This window comes from Haplochromis burtoni, unplaced genomic scaffold, assembly GCF_018398535.1.
Source record: "Haplochromis burtoni strain Fernald_Lab_line unplaced genomic scaffold, NCSU_Asbu1 Contig_30, whole genome shotgun sequence".
NCBI lineage: Eukaryota > Metazoa > Chordata > Actinopteri > Cichliformes > Cichlidae > Haplochromis > Haplochromis burtoni.
The window spans coordinates 234,905-248,790 of NW_024582391.1; the positions used below are offsets into that span (position 1 = coordinate 234,905).

General features: G+C 43.9%; 2 protein-coding genes across 6 annotated transcripts in view; one reads left to right on the plus strand and one right to left on the minus strand.

The window, feature by feature from the left end:
- Window positions 1–5,817, plus strand: part of prkcz (protein kinase C, zeta) — a 97,615-nt gene extending 91,798 nt beyond the window's left edge. For all 4 annotated transcript variants that reach the window (XM_005918389.3, XM_042219239.1, XM_005918392.2 and 1 more), the window contains one exon: window positions 3,413–5,817. In XM_005918389.3, the coding sequence (XP_005918451.1) occupies window positions 3,413–3,500 (88 nt within the window). In that variant the 3' untranslated portion in view covers window positions 3,501–5,817. The remainder of the gene's footprint in view (window positions 1–3,412) is intronic.
- A 709-nt stretch (window positions 5,818–6,526) lies between these two features.
- The window catches only part of si:ch73-70k4.1 (FA core complex associated protein 20), an 8,598-nt gene continuing 1,238 nt past the window's right edge, over window positions 6,527–13,886 (minus strand). Inside the window, exons 2-4 of one of the 2 annotated variants that reach the window (XM_005918393.3) lie at window positions 10,611–10,758; window positions 8,238–8,659; window positions 6,527–7,221 (exon numbers count right to left, since the gene is read on the minus strand). In XM_005918393.3, coding sequence (XP_005918455.1) covers window positions 7,149–7,221; window positions 8,238–8,659; window positions 10,611–10,758 — 643 coding nt within the window. In that variant the 3' untranslated portion in view covers window positions 6,527–7,148. Of the gene's footprint in view, window positions 7,222–8,237; window positions 8,762–10,610; window positions 10,759–13,886 lie in introns of both variants that reach the window. The other variant, XM_014332428.2, reaches the window with a different exon arrangement.

Sequence of the window (13,886 nt, forward strand, 5' to 3'; positions counted from 1 at the left end):
TACAGAGCTGCACTTACAGAGCTGCACTACAGTGGTCCACTGAGCTGCACTTACAGAGCTGCACTTACAGAGCTGCACTACAGAGCTGCACTTACAGAGCTGCACTTACAGAGCTGCACTACAGAGCTGCACTTACAGAGCTGCACCACAGAGCTGCACTTGCAGAGCTGCACTACAGAGCGGTCCACTGATCTGAATGCCAGCCCACATCACCGATGGCTCAGCTGCTCCATTTATAGTTGGGGAAACATGTCCAGGCCACACCGCAGCTTTCATTTCCCTAATGGAGACAGCTGTGTGAATTACAGCTGGTAGTGTACACCTGTAAGTATGTGCATTAGCTTAGTGTTCAGCTACAACTGTGACTGAGATGGACATGTGACAAATTTGAGGAAACGATGCAGACATAAACTTGAGCAACACGTTTGTATTTGGCTGTTTCTAAAATGAAGTGTGGCTATCTAAGTCACCACTGTCAACACAACACATTCTTACTCAGCTAAGGCGTGGACGTAGCGTAAAAGAGTTCGTAGTTTATTTTATTACTACCTGTAATTTATTGCAGATTACTTGTATTTGCTTAATTGTTTACTAAATGTTTGAGGTGTGAAATAAACCGCAATAGAGCAAAATATGGGTGTGTGTGGTTGGAAGATGTGTTTGTGCGGGGGGGACATTTTTGTTGTAAAACAAAGGGGGGCCTAGCAAAAAAAGTTTGGGAACCACTGCACTAATCAAACCTTTGAGTTCAAGTTTTGGCCAAACTGAACCCCAGAGGCTCCTCAGTTCCTGTGAAACCTGTTTGTGTGCTGTGATGATGGTAAATCTGGCTCGATTCATTCATATGAATTTCTGGATCAGTTCTGCAATGAAACACACAAAAATGCAATTCACAGCTGAGGTTAGTAAGGTTAGTACTGAAGAATTGAAGAGTATTGAAGAATAACCTAATGTGTAATGTTTTATTAACCTCCCTTGTTTCAGCTGGGCTGGACGAGCACATTGCCATCAGTTAGCGTTAGCTCAGACTGGTCCACTGATCTCAGCCCACATCAGCTGATGGCTCAGCTGCACGTTTCCACAGAGGATGTGTTTTTGAGCTGTGTTAGCCTCCACACTGCTGGTTTGTTTGAATCTTCCATCCTTGTAAGATGATATCCATGAGATGATGTCAGAAAAACAAAAACCACTGTGCAGATGAATCAGGAGCTGGCTGAATGCTTTATGTGTTTGTTTCTTCCACTAACGAAGGAATAATCTCAGGTGGAACTTTATAAACTGTGGATTAGGAGCAGCCGGGTAAAAAAAATGCAGTCCCTTAGCAACACTACCGCCTTCTCCCTACTGCAGCAACAGGCTGTTTACTCGTGTGTGTGTGTGTGTGTGTGTGTGTGTGTGTGTGTGTGTGTGTGTGTGTGTGTGTGTGTGTGTGTGTGTGTGTGTGTGTGGGGTTGTGTTGGCCAATGGAAGGGAGCGGGGCATGGTTAAGCTCTTGCCGAGGGGAGGCCTCTTGCTGGGAAAGGCCAAGATGTTTTCTCGCTGCAGACACGGAGCAGGGGGCTTTGAAGTTAAAACAATAGACACGTTCACTGGTCCTCTCCCTGCTCCACCAGGTGGGTGGGAGTCTCACTTTAAGGGCCACCGCTTTGTCAGATAGCTTGCAGATCCCACCCACAGAGAGCACCAGGACAAGTGAATGAAACGCTATAGTGTCTTTGAGTGTGCAGACTGGAATATTGATGAAGCAAATATTTTCTCTCCATCTGATCTCATGTGAAGGACTCGCACTGTGGGAGTAGGTCAAGCAACAATAACGCCATTAGATTTAGAAAGTGGGCTTTTTTGTTTTCAAGTTTCAGGGAGAACAAGGAGGCAGAGTGAAAGACCACAGAGGGGGAAACACAAAGGAGAGTGGAGAAGGTTTGGGAGACGACCAAAACAAACAGTGTGTTCAACCAATGTAAATGGTTCTTTTTGCTGACTTGGAAAACGTGAAAGCGTTACCAGATGGAGACGAAGAGGAGAGAGTGCAGAAAGAGCCGTGGACACACTGATCCACAGAGCGATCCACACACTGTGGATCGCTCTGTGGATCAAAGCGATCCATACACTGATCCACACACTGATCCACAGTGTTTGCAGTTGAAGCTAATAAATGTGCAAAAGTTTCAGAGTAAAACAAGCTTAAAAACCTGCTGTGTCTCCACAGACCTGCAGTCTTTCTAATGAATCCTCCAAAAGCAAACCTGATGTCATACGTCAGCATTTTCAGCAGCACGACGTTTATCCCAATCAGAGTAAGAACAGCAGGGCATGTTTCAGATCTCTGTTACGCTGGTGTGGGCACTCTTCTGTCCACACACTCCCCACCCTGCTGCAGCCTTCACCTTATAGGACAGGCTGGCACATGGACAAATGCCAAACTTTAGGCATCAAGGTCAACAAGTGGCTCAGGCCACTTCATTAGGTAAACCTTGATATTAACAGCTTGGACCTCGCTTCATCCTCACAACTCTGCTAATTCTTTGTGCATTGCTCAGATGTGTTGGTCCATATTTACATGATAGCATCACACAGATGCTACAGAGTCGTCATGGTACACATTTTAAATTTGGTCATTGTGGAATCCATTTGAAAGGTTCAAGCCAGTTTAAACTAGTTCAGGCTGATCTGAGCTGTTCCAAAAAACTGTCTTCCACACCACATTACACCAAGTGCTGCTACAAGGAAGAATGGATCCATGCTTTATGCTGATTAGCATTTTGTGACCATTGTAGCAGAAATGGAGACTCAGCAGACTAGGCAGCGTTTTTCTAATCTTCTATTGTCCAGTGTTGGTGAGCTTATGTGAACTGTAGCCTCAGTTTCCTGTTCTTAGCTGACAGGGGGGCATACACTGTGGTCTGTGCATTCTGCTCTGACCTCTGGCATCAACAATTTGTGCCGAGAGAACCGCCGCTCACTCATATTTTCTTTTTTCCCCTCAACCATTCTCTAAAACCAGAAAGATGATTGTGTGGAAAATCCCAGAAGAGCTACACTTTCTGAATTACTGAGTCAATCACCTTGCTACATTCTATCATTTCAATCATCTTTCTTAAAGCAAATTTAGTGGTATTTGTATCAGTAGGTACGTTCTACTGATACCTGTACTGATTGCCAAGAAAATGAAAACAGAACCATAACTCAGTGGGTACAGAGCCTGAAAATGGTCTAAACAATGGTCTGCAATTCAACATGGACATTCCCCCACCCCTCCAAAAAACATCATTTTACTTCCTTTAGATTCCAAACCTGGAAAAAGATGTGGTGACGCTCACCTGAGAGACGCCAGGAGCAAACCTGGTTTACTCTCAGTAGCTCTGTGGTAAAACAAGTCCTCTAATTGTTCTTTCCATCCTTCTCTCCTCAGGGACGTCATCAAGAGAATAGACCAGTCCGAGTTTGAGGGATTTGAATACATCAACCCCCTGCTGCTAGCCACAGAAGAGTCTGTATGAAGGAGAAACCAGCGTCCTCCTCCGAGCTGCTGTTCAAAAACAGAAACAAACAAACAAACTTGCAAGCCAACTCAACTCAGAAAGGCGACAACAAGGAGGAAGTTCCCCCTGGACCTGTCCACAAGGCAAACGGGAGGAGGGAGAGTTTTTCCCTGGGGAGCCGGACGCCGGACTACAGGAACATTCCCTGACTTTATGCGGTCTTCTCCTTTTCTTTGTTTGGTCCTGTTGTCCCTGTCAGTCCATCCTCGTGTCAGAGCAGGACTGGCTGTGTGAGCGTTTCATTCTGTGCCTGCCACCATCAACACGTTTCAGCCCATCTCACGCCCTGGATGAATACGACGGCTCTGCGGAACAACTTTAAATAATTTTATGTGCAATTTTTTTATTCTTCTTTTTTTTTTTTCTATCTTGGTAGGGGGGCCATGCCTCACACACACAAGAATGTACAATGACAAAGGAGAAAATGTTGTTATTGTGTATTATGATGTAGCTAGTGAATCCAAAATTGATGATGCCTTTTATTGATGCAAGCGGCACATGTTCCTCCATAACCACAAACTTTTCTTTGTGTTCTGTTGTTTTCACAAACAAGGGGGTGACAACTTTTTATTTAAGAAGTGCCTCAAAGATCAAATGATTTCCCGTGTCTCTGACTGCACCTCTATCTGTTCACCTGTTACGGCTGCAGCAGGTAACGCAGCTGAAACTCTGCCAGGGTATGTCCGAACTCTCGTCCAGCGTATGGAGCTCGCTAAGCTGCCTCAGTCCCCACACACAAACAAACCTTCTTATTTTTAACGAATCGTTCAAATAATCAACATTTCCTGTGAATGTGTAATTGACACAAGCAGCTGGGAGGAGACCTGACCTCTTTCCTTACACATGTGTAATTGTAATATTTCCCAGTGAAGGTCCGCGTTATCGTCACATAGGTGAGGAGCAGCAGACAGACTTGGCCCATGCCTGCTGTCAGACGTTGGCTTCAGCTTCCACAGTAAATGCAGCTTTGGGTTCCTCCTCACCAGGTGCTGCTGCGTGACCATCTGTGTGACCTGCTGGGGGAAACTGGTCACCGTTTCCTTTATGTGCTCACTGTGTGGTTCCATGTCTACAGTGACCTGCTGCAACGACAGCTGGAAATCTGTTTGCAAGTCTAAATGAAATGGGAGAACAGCAGAAAAGCCATGAGAGCTTTTCCGTGGTGTTCACAGACATTAGTGGGTCTTCCCTGTGTGGGGGAACAAAGCTTTTTTGGGTTAAATTCCAGGTGTGTTACTTTGGAGTTTCTCTCGACGCCCAGTCAGTCTCAGCAAAGGCCGCCCTCCCTGAGCCTGGTTCTGGCAGAGGTCTGTTCCCATTAAACAGGCGTTCTTCCTCCCTACTGTTGCCAAGCTCTGTTTATAGAGGATCATCTGATTGTTGAGGACTATGCCTACAGTACTAGAGATACTGTAAAAAAAGTGCCCTGAGACAACTGCTGGGGCGCTAAAGAAAGAAAAGTGGGTCATTCCCAGTCTCAGCTGGAATGTTCTGGATGAGTGTTAGTCAGGGGTTGGAGGATTAGGTCACTATTATAATTCATGCCCTCCATCATGCAGCTGCTGGTGCACAACAGCTATAAAACCAGTACGAAGCCATGAGTTTGTCTTTACTATATAATGAAGTTTTCAGGACACTTTAAGTCTGTATACTGCCTCCTTTTATACACAGCAAGCAACATATCAGTACCTAACTGAAGCTTTGATGTTTTAATGCTGGGACATCAGTGAGCACACATTCATGTCTCCAACACAACTCAGTGCTTCTGATGCAAGCTGTGTGTATCTGCATACATGTTCTTCTGAGGGAGGAGAAGCTCTCAGTTAGCTGTTTGTGATTAAACTTGACCCACGCTAATTTAATACCCTCATAATAGGATTAATTAGCTGATCAGTCACAGGGCCTCAATTAGCTGCAGGCCCTGTACAGGCAGGGAGACGGCGTAATGAAGTTCCAGTCACAATGAAAATACACACCTCTAATTTAAAGAAGCATCCTCCTCCTCCAACCCCGACACTCCATCTCACAGACTGTATTTTATTACCTGCACACAGGTGATACATTAGTGATGCTGTTTTTCCCCTTAAGGGACCAATGGATAAACTGGAAGCTCTTGACTCCACCTTACAGAACATGAAGGCCGCTCAAACCCCATGAAGGATTATTGAACTACAGTTCTGCTTTTACATAATGCTGGCCAGGTCTGCTTCATTTAGCTTCATCGCATCTTTGTAAATATGTGTAATTATTAAAAATCAAACTGGTTTTCTGTGAACAGAGTCCTTTTTTCTCTCACTTACGTCCTTTATTTGTGCCGACGACAGCAGGAAGATCTGTGCAGATGCTACAGATTTCTATGCGAGTGAACACTTGGGCTCATACAGCTCCTCTGATCAGCCCTCAGCTCTGTTCATGCAGAGAAGCACAGTCACCCTGAACCTAACGATACTGGGCTCAGTCACACTCGGTGAAAAATGATTTGCCCCTTCCTGATTTAACAAATAATTTAATATTAGACAAATAATCTGAGTATTATATTATTTATTTATTAAGATCTGCCTTTTGTGAAAAGGCAGGTTTGCATAAGTGGTTGAACATTAGCTGTGGTGTCCCACAAGGTTCAGTATTGGGTCCCAGACTGTTTCCTGTGTGTATCACTGACATGTGTAGAGTGACAGACATACTGAGGTTTGTTGTGTTGCACATGATACAGCCGTTCCTGGAGGTTGTCAGTGAAGAAACTGATAAATGTTGGTGTGATCAAAAAGAAGTTCTCTTTGAATTTACCCCAAACCAAATTTATGTTGTTTGTAAATTAAATTGAGAAATGTATATAAATGTGGAACTAGATGTTGATAAGGTATCCACTGAAAAGGTCTTTCCTATATGGGAACCACATAACAAACAGGTGTGTAACGAGATGGCAAACACCGTCGGGATTTTGGGAAAACCAAGGCTCATCCTAACCAATGAAAGACTGCACACACTGTTACTGCCATATTTATATTATTGTGGTGAACTCTGGATGTTCCCCACAAAACATATGCACAATGCAAAAAGAGCAGTAAGGATCATACATCATGTACATTTGTCCAGTAAAAGCACCGCTTGCACCTGCAAGAATCAGGACTGAATGAGAATAGTCAGGCTCATGTGTTACACTGCAGTCACACCATCAATGCAGAGAAATGAAGAACGTGACATTGTAGCACTGCATTAGATAGCTGCAGAGTATACCAGGGTGGGTGACCTTGCGAGCACAGCTCTACTTGTGTGGGTGTACGTGCACTGCAATGCCGTCATGAATGAAGCCGACCGGATCATCTTGAACTCAAAGCTAATAAAGATTACAGTTACTTTTACAAGAAAAAAAAGACACACAGGTTACAGTGTCTGTTACTGAGTTTTAAAGTAAAGTGTACACTCAGTACGACTAATCAGCCATGAAAACATGGTGTGCTCATGCACCGAAGAAGTTTCCTCATCTCACTGCAGCTCAGTCAGCAGAGTTCTCTGCACAGGCTGCTGTCTGCACCGTCGTCCTCCGTGTGATACGACCCCGGAGCAGCAACCGGGCGCCTTGTAGACCGTCGGCATCGATTCAGCTTACCAGGTCATGTCCACATTCATTTCAGACAGACACTGGGCCAGGTGACCATCGCAGTCCATCTGGGTGAACCTGGAGAACCAAGAACAACTAGACTGTACTGGATGTGGTGAACTGGACCTCTCCATCTGTGGGCACCACTTATGCAGCAGAATCTGGACAACTGTTTGTTTGGACCTTGTGCTGAAACTGCACTGCACCTCAGACAGCATATAAACATTTTTATATTTATGTAATTATGTCATGTTGATTCTGACATGAAAGCAGAGGTCACGGGATGATGCTATGCAAGACCTGCACAATAAAAACATATATCGTTAGCTTCATAGCATAAGTGCCTAAGTCATTTTTTGGTCAAATTGAGATTTTTGCCTAACTTTACTCCCCTACCACTGCTGCATCATCCTGTCCGTCTGAAACACAAAACACAAAAAAATGACTTAGGCACTTATGCTATGAAGCTAACGATATGGAAGTTCTGCTGTAAGGTAATGTTGATCCTTTGGAGGCTGGACAGTCAGCTTTGTGATGCTGTCACTTTTAAACCTCTAGAACATAGGTGTCAAACTCTGGCCCGCGGGCCAAATTTGGCCCGCAGACTAATTACATTTGGCCCGCGAAGCCATACCAAATTACTATTAGAGCTGGCCTACTGGTATTATACAGCTAATATATATATTGTTTAGTATTAAGCTTTGCTTGTTCCATATTCAGTTTTCCAGCAAAACGTGTTTGAGTCCATAAGAAAAGATTCATTCTTATATCTGGAGGAATAAATATATTTCAATAAATATTAACGTTAGCCCGCGACTTTGGTCCAGTTTTGAATTTTGGCCCATTGTGTATTTGAGTTTGACACCCCGACTCTAAAACTTAAACTAGTTTGTTTACTTGTCGTTATCCATTTAACTAACAAGAGCTACACACACTGAAAACATCTAACTGGTGACCAGCTTCAGCTGGATGCCATCTGATGTCATAAAGAATCATTAAAAAATAAATTAATAAAAATCAGCAACAACGCACAAAGGAAAAAAGTCCCTATGCTGATGTGAATGAAGAAAGAAAAGCACCCGATCAGTTCTTACCCAGCAGGGAACACTTGGAGACACATGGGACAACTCTGCAGTCCTCCTCCTGCTCCTCCATCTGCTCCTCTTCCTCCATCTTTTTTGCCGCACCCTTGCACCTCCTCTTCCTTTTTAGCTTCGACCTCATTCTGCAGAGGAACTCTGTCAGATACCTTCACCCAGTATGTTGGAAGCTTCCTACTGACTGGTCCAGTCGCTTTCCTCCCCTCCTCCTTCCCAGCACTGGAAAATCCTGGTGATGGCAGCGCCTCCACCCAGCTGTGCAGGGACGGCCGCCGTGTTTTGCTGAGGGTTTGAGGAGAGTGAGTGGAGCTCTCCATGCTGTGGGAGCACGGGCCTCTGACAGGTGGCTCTGGCACCGCGCTGGTGTGTGCTGTGGGGTCCTCCGGGGAGGAGCTGAGCCCGACAGGATCTGGGATCTGTGACGGTCTCAGAGAAAGATGAGACGGTTCAGGGAAGGTAGAAACCTCACTGCTGAGGTCGCACCACCCCTGTTCCTCCACCCAAAGTCCCGCAGGTCTCTAAAAACAAGGAGAAAACAGGAATAAGGGTCTGACAACGGGTGTGTGGAACTTCAGCCAGTCATGCGGAGCGTGCTGTGGACAGTTGATCTTTAGATGATTACATGAATACACAGGTGTGTGTGTGTCATGTAAATGTTCCTCACCAATGGAAATAGGCCAGCAGCTCTAACATTATAGAAAAAAAAATTACAATTAGTTTAATCATGATCTACAAAAGAAGTTACATTTCCCTATATCCCCTTCAAAAAGGAAAAAAAAAAGACTTTATTCTATAGTGTCAGTGTTTAACTAAGTGTTGGTTCAACCTCAAGGGCTCAAAAATGAGACAGAAGTGCCAAACAAACACGCTTGCTCTAACGGCCACCCTGGAGAGCAGCTCTGCAGGTCCTCCATCTTCTGATGTCCAACTTTACAGCTGAACTAAGGATGTTTAGTGCCTGGTGTTTCTCAAAGTCAGGGGTGTGGTTTCCCCCTGGTAACAAGTGTTACTATACTTTGGAAGGAAGGGGCACAGCAGCTTTAATATAAGCTATCATCCATCCTTTAACTTCACTGATTGGACCTTTTTGAACATTTGAATAGATTTAGCATTTTAATCTGACTCTTGGTGTACGAGAACCACCCCCTAATCAACTTCATACACAACCAGGAATCCCACCCTTCTCAATAAAGGGGTTGATATAGTTGTTCTTGGAAAAATTCAGTTTTCATAATACAGTGCTTAAAAACATCCTCCTTCCAACACTCAACAGCAATATTGCCCAAACTGGATGAGTTCCTCTCTTTGGGAATCTAAACCTCCTCCACTGGTTGCTGACCTTCCCATCAAGTCATCTTTAAGGTCTTCCATACATGCTGAAGAAGCTCTGGGCAACATTTGTAGACCTAACATATGCCTGGAACAGATGCTGAGCAAGCTGCCTTGATCACCTCCTCAGCATCCTTCAAAGTGACCTGGAGGACACCAATCACTTCCCCTATGGAACACTTCAACCAATCACTTTGCCCGTTTCCGGGTTGGCAATGAAGGCTGCTCGCTTCCTGGCTCTCTCTCTCTCTCTCTTCCCCTCCTGTTCGTTTAAACCAATTACCACATATATTTATAAATTATATCTATACAGACACACATCAGTACAATACAATGCAGTTTATGGATGCAGCCTAATTACCAAGCTTGTTAGTCTTTTCTGATAACTTCTATGCTCCTGACACAATGAAACATGTTTGGGGTTCATACATTCATACACGGTGGCCTTCTTTTACATCCTATCTAGTACAACATCCTTTGAGATGTATTTAGGAGTGGGTCAAGACATGGATACAGAAATATACTGCTCAAAAAATGAAAGCAACACTAAGAAAACACATCAGATCTCGGGAAAAGAAAATATTTCTGACAGTGGCGACTATCAAACGAAAAACAAGACAAAGAAGATGTTAACGTCAAATGGCTTTTTGTTATGTACTGTATCATAGTGACATATATATATATATATCTATAATGTGCAATGCATCACAATAAAATATAACAATGATTGAAATGATATGAACCCCTGAGGTGGATAATTCCCACCCCATCTTCTCCACACTGCCTACTGAGAACTTGCAACATCACTATGTTCTCCCTGTTGTCTCCAAGTTGCACAGGAGCATCACAGCACACAGGCTCCTGTGTCTGACAGAGAAACTCCACCTGTCAGAGGCCAGCGGACACGCTGTCATACAGAGGACACAGCAGGAACACTCTAGAATATTAGAACTGTGAACATTTGGCACTTTGTGTGCTCGTGTCTTGTTGGGAGCTTCATCATATTCCCTGCAGGAGCTGTGTAATGCAGTAACATACCGCTGCAGATGCATGTGGAAGATCAGGAACCTGGTCCCAGAGCTGCTCTTCCAGGCATGGCAGAGTAGCCTGGAGCGTGAATGCCCACAGGCTCTCCACAGCAAGCAGTTGCTGTCTGTTCCACCATGCTCCTGCAGGAAGCGTTGGCCTGTGAAGCAGATCATCCACACTGTGAACTGCTGCATTCTCCTCACATCGCTCCTCATGCATGCATCTCCATACAAACCATCACTAAACAAATATGACACAACTTTGACTCGAGTATTTCCACACACATTTGTTATTTTTCCATTTATTAATCAATCTGTAGGAATTTTTAGTCAATCAGATTATTTCTGAAGCTGCTCTTTGATCTGGTGAACACTGCAAACGAAACGAAACAGATTTAATAACACAGCAAAGCTTCACATCAGCTGGTTTTTAATTAACTGCATTAAAAACACCTCACTGTAAATAGTTGTATGTGTGCCTTTTTACTTTGTTTGTTTCCATTAGAAAGAAAATTCAATTAAAAATGTTGAATTTTTACTGGTTACCAAACTCCAGCCATCACATCAGACACTAAAAAAAAAAAGACCCAACAGACTAATAAAATACCAGAACTCCACTCAGCAAAACTAAAACATAAACAAGGACAGCAAGTCATATTTTTTTCAGTGAAATAAATTTTCCCCAAAGGCAGCAGCGGTGAAATCGAGCGGAGAGTCCGGTTTAATGATGCCTGGATGACATCAACACGCTCCGATGTCTCAGCCTCGAGGTGTTAAATGGATACGAGCTGTCACATCACATCCATAGACATCACAACCACGCCACGCAAAAATACCTTTTAACACAACCTTTTTGGAAGTATTGAGGCTCTTCAGGATGTGAGAGGACACTTAATGTGTCGCTGTTGTCTCTTTCTTGAATCGTGACCAATGATAATATACAAACTGATACTTAGTTATCTTTGTCTACGGAGCCACAGATGACAGCTGGTTAAACTACAGACACGTCCTAAACACCTATAATTTTCTTCTGTAAAACTGTACTATTGTTGTTATTGTTCTCTGCCCTGAAAGCCTCAGTGTCAAACCAGATAATCTGGATGACCTCCACTAACACTGACGTTTTCTAAAGCAGTTTTTGAGCAGGAAATGTGCTTCAGTGGACCCATTAAACACGCAGGGCTGATATCTATCATCTTTGTGAAACGAGAAATATCCTGTCTGAGAATAATGCTACATTAGACGCAGAAACAGGGGCTAGAAAAAACAGACGATTTTTCCCACCCTGGCTTCTCTTCTTTGTTTTCCTGTTAAATTCTGAATGTAATGTAAAATTCTCTCAGACTAAAAGTAGATCAGGGAGCAGAGCCTTCAGAGCCTCTCTCTACTTTTACGATTACACCCAAACTTGCTTTCTTTGGATAAAGCTTGCAGCTCAGACATGACCCTGAGCCAGCCTTACTTCTGCTGCAGGGCTCAGGGTGCGAGCATTCACTGCTGTATGGTAAATGGTAAATGTTCTGCATTTGTATAGCGCTTTTCTAGTCCCTAAAGACCCCAAAGCGCTTCACACTACATTCAGTCATCCACCCATTCACACACTAGTGATGGGATACATTGTAGCCACAGCTGCCCTGGGGCGCACTGACAGGGGAGAGGCTGCCGGACACTGGCGCCACCGGGACCTCTGACCACCACCAGTAGGCAAACACGGGGTTAGTATCTTGCCCAAGGATATTTGGCATGCAGCCAGGAGGCAGCCTGGGATCAAACCACTGACCTTCTGATTAGCGGCTGACCTGCTCTGCCACCTGAGCCACAGCCACCCCAATGTCAATAACTTCTGTCTTCTCTTGTTTCTGTTTTGTCCTTGTCCCCAACACATCCCCCTCCCTGCGAGCCTTGCTGTGGTTTCTTCCCATTAAAAGACAGACTCTTCCTCCCCATAAGGGCCCAGTGCTTGCTCAGAGGGGATTGCTGGGGTCTTCTCTCTAACATAGGGGATCTTTACGTACAGTACTGGATCTAATTCAGTGCAAACCTAGTCTCGGGTGCAGGGAGGTGCACATCACGTTACAGCAGAGTTTAAGTTCTGTGGTTATGAAATACTTTGATTTAACACAGAAGGAGAAATTTACATTTACTGTAAAAATCAAACAAAAGTAGATCGTTTTACTGACTGGAATTCTGTTGCCTGTTTGTTTAGTAAAACTCATTCATTTAACTTGGATCCCGACTAGTTCCGTTTAATTTGAGAGTGTTAGTAAAAGAAGGTTTGAGTGGAGCCTGCTGTCGTTACAGTAACAGATCTCAGTCCTGTCCTCCATGAGGACCGCTCAGTCATTGAAGTCTGATAACAGGTTGGCAGCATCATCAACACATATCTAAAGCCAAGCTATGGTACCGGAAATGCAAAAAGTCGGATCGGTGCATGGTTACTTCAAAGAGCTTTCATATATCATATATTTATCATTATTATCATCTTATGTTTGACTCTCCTACAGGCCCGGGTTGTAGCTACATACAGTTTATTCCAGGCAGCAGGAACCGTTTCGACCATAAACAAAAATGTGCCTTTGTTGCTCTTTAATGAGCAGAGTTCAGTGATTCGCGTTACTCGGCTTGCGTTGCTTCATTTATGGGAGGAGCTAAAAATGATGACGTACGAAGCCTCGCTGCCCGGCTGTACCACGTGATTGGTTCAGGAAGTGGTTCAAACTTTGCCGCGAGCTATGACAGCGATATAAACCCCGCAGACTTCATTCAAAATGTAGGTGTTTGATGGAGAGTTGCCATTAGTGAGAGTTTGGAGGTTTATGAGAGTGAGGAGAGAAAGTCAGGAGAGAATGGAGCCAGCTACGAAGAAGAGGAGGATGTCCTCCCCTGTGTGGGAACATTTGATCTTATTACTCCCAACAAGGTATGTAAATTTCTATAGAAGATGTATTTTCATGATACTGATGGTGCAATACAATTTATGTTAAGCTGTCTTGACTTTTGTACAAGGTGAAGTGTTTGTTATGTGCCAGGGAGCTGGGCTATAACAACAACACCTCATCCATGCTTAGGCACTACAGAGCTTTGCATGAGAATAAGGGGAACACCGATTGTGGAGCAAGACCAGGTGAGCCATCAAATGCCATGATAATATAGCATGCAGTAATGTTACTAAATGATATAACAATATTATACAACTGTAATAAGTTACGTGTGTGATATTTATATCTGTGCTTTGTTTTTATTGTCTTTCCTCAGGAGAACAATCTCAAATAGATGAAGACCTGGT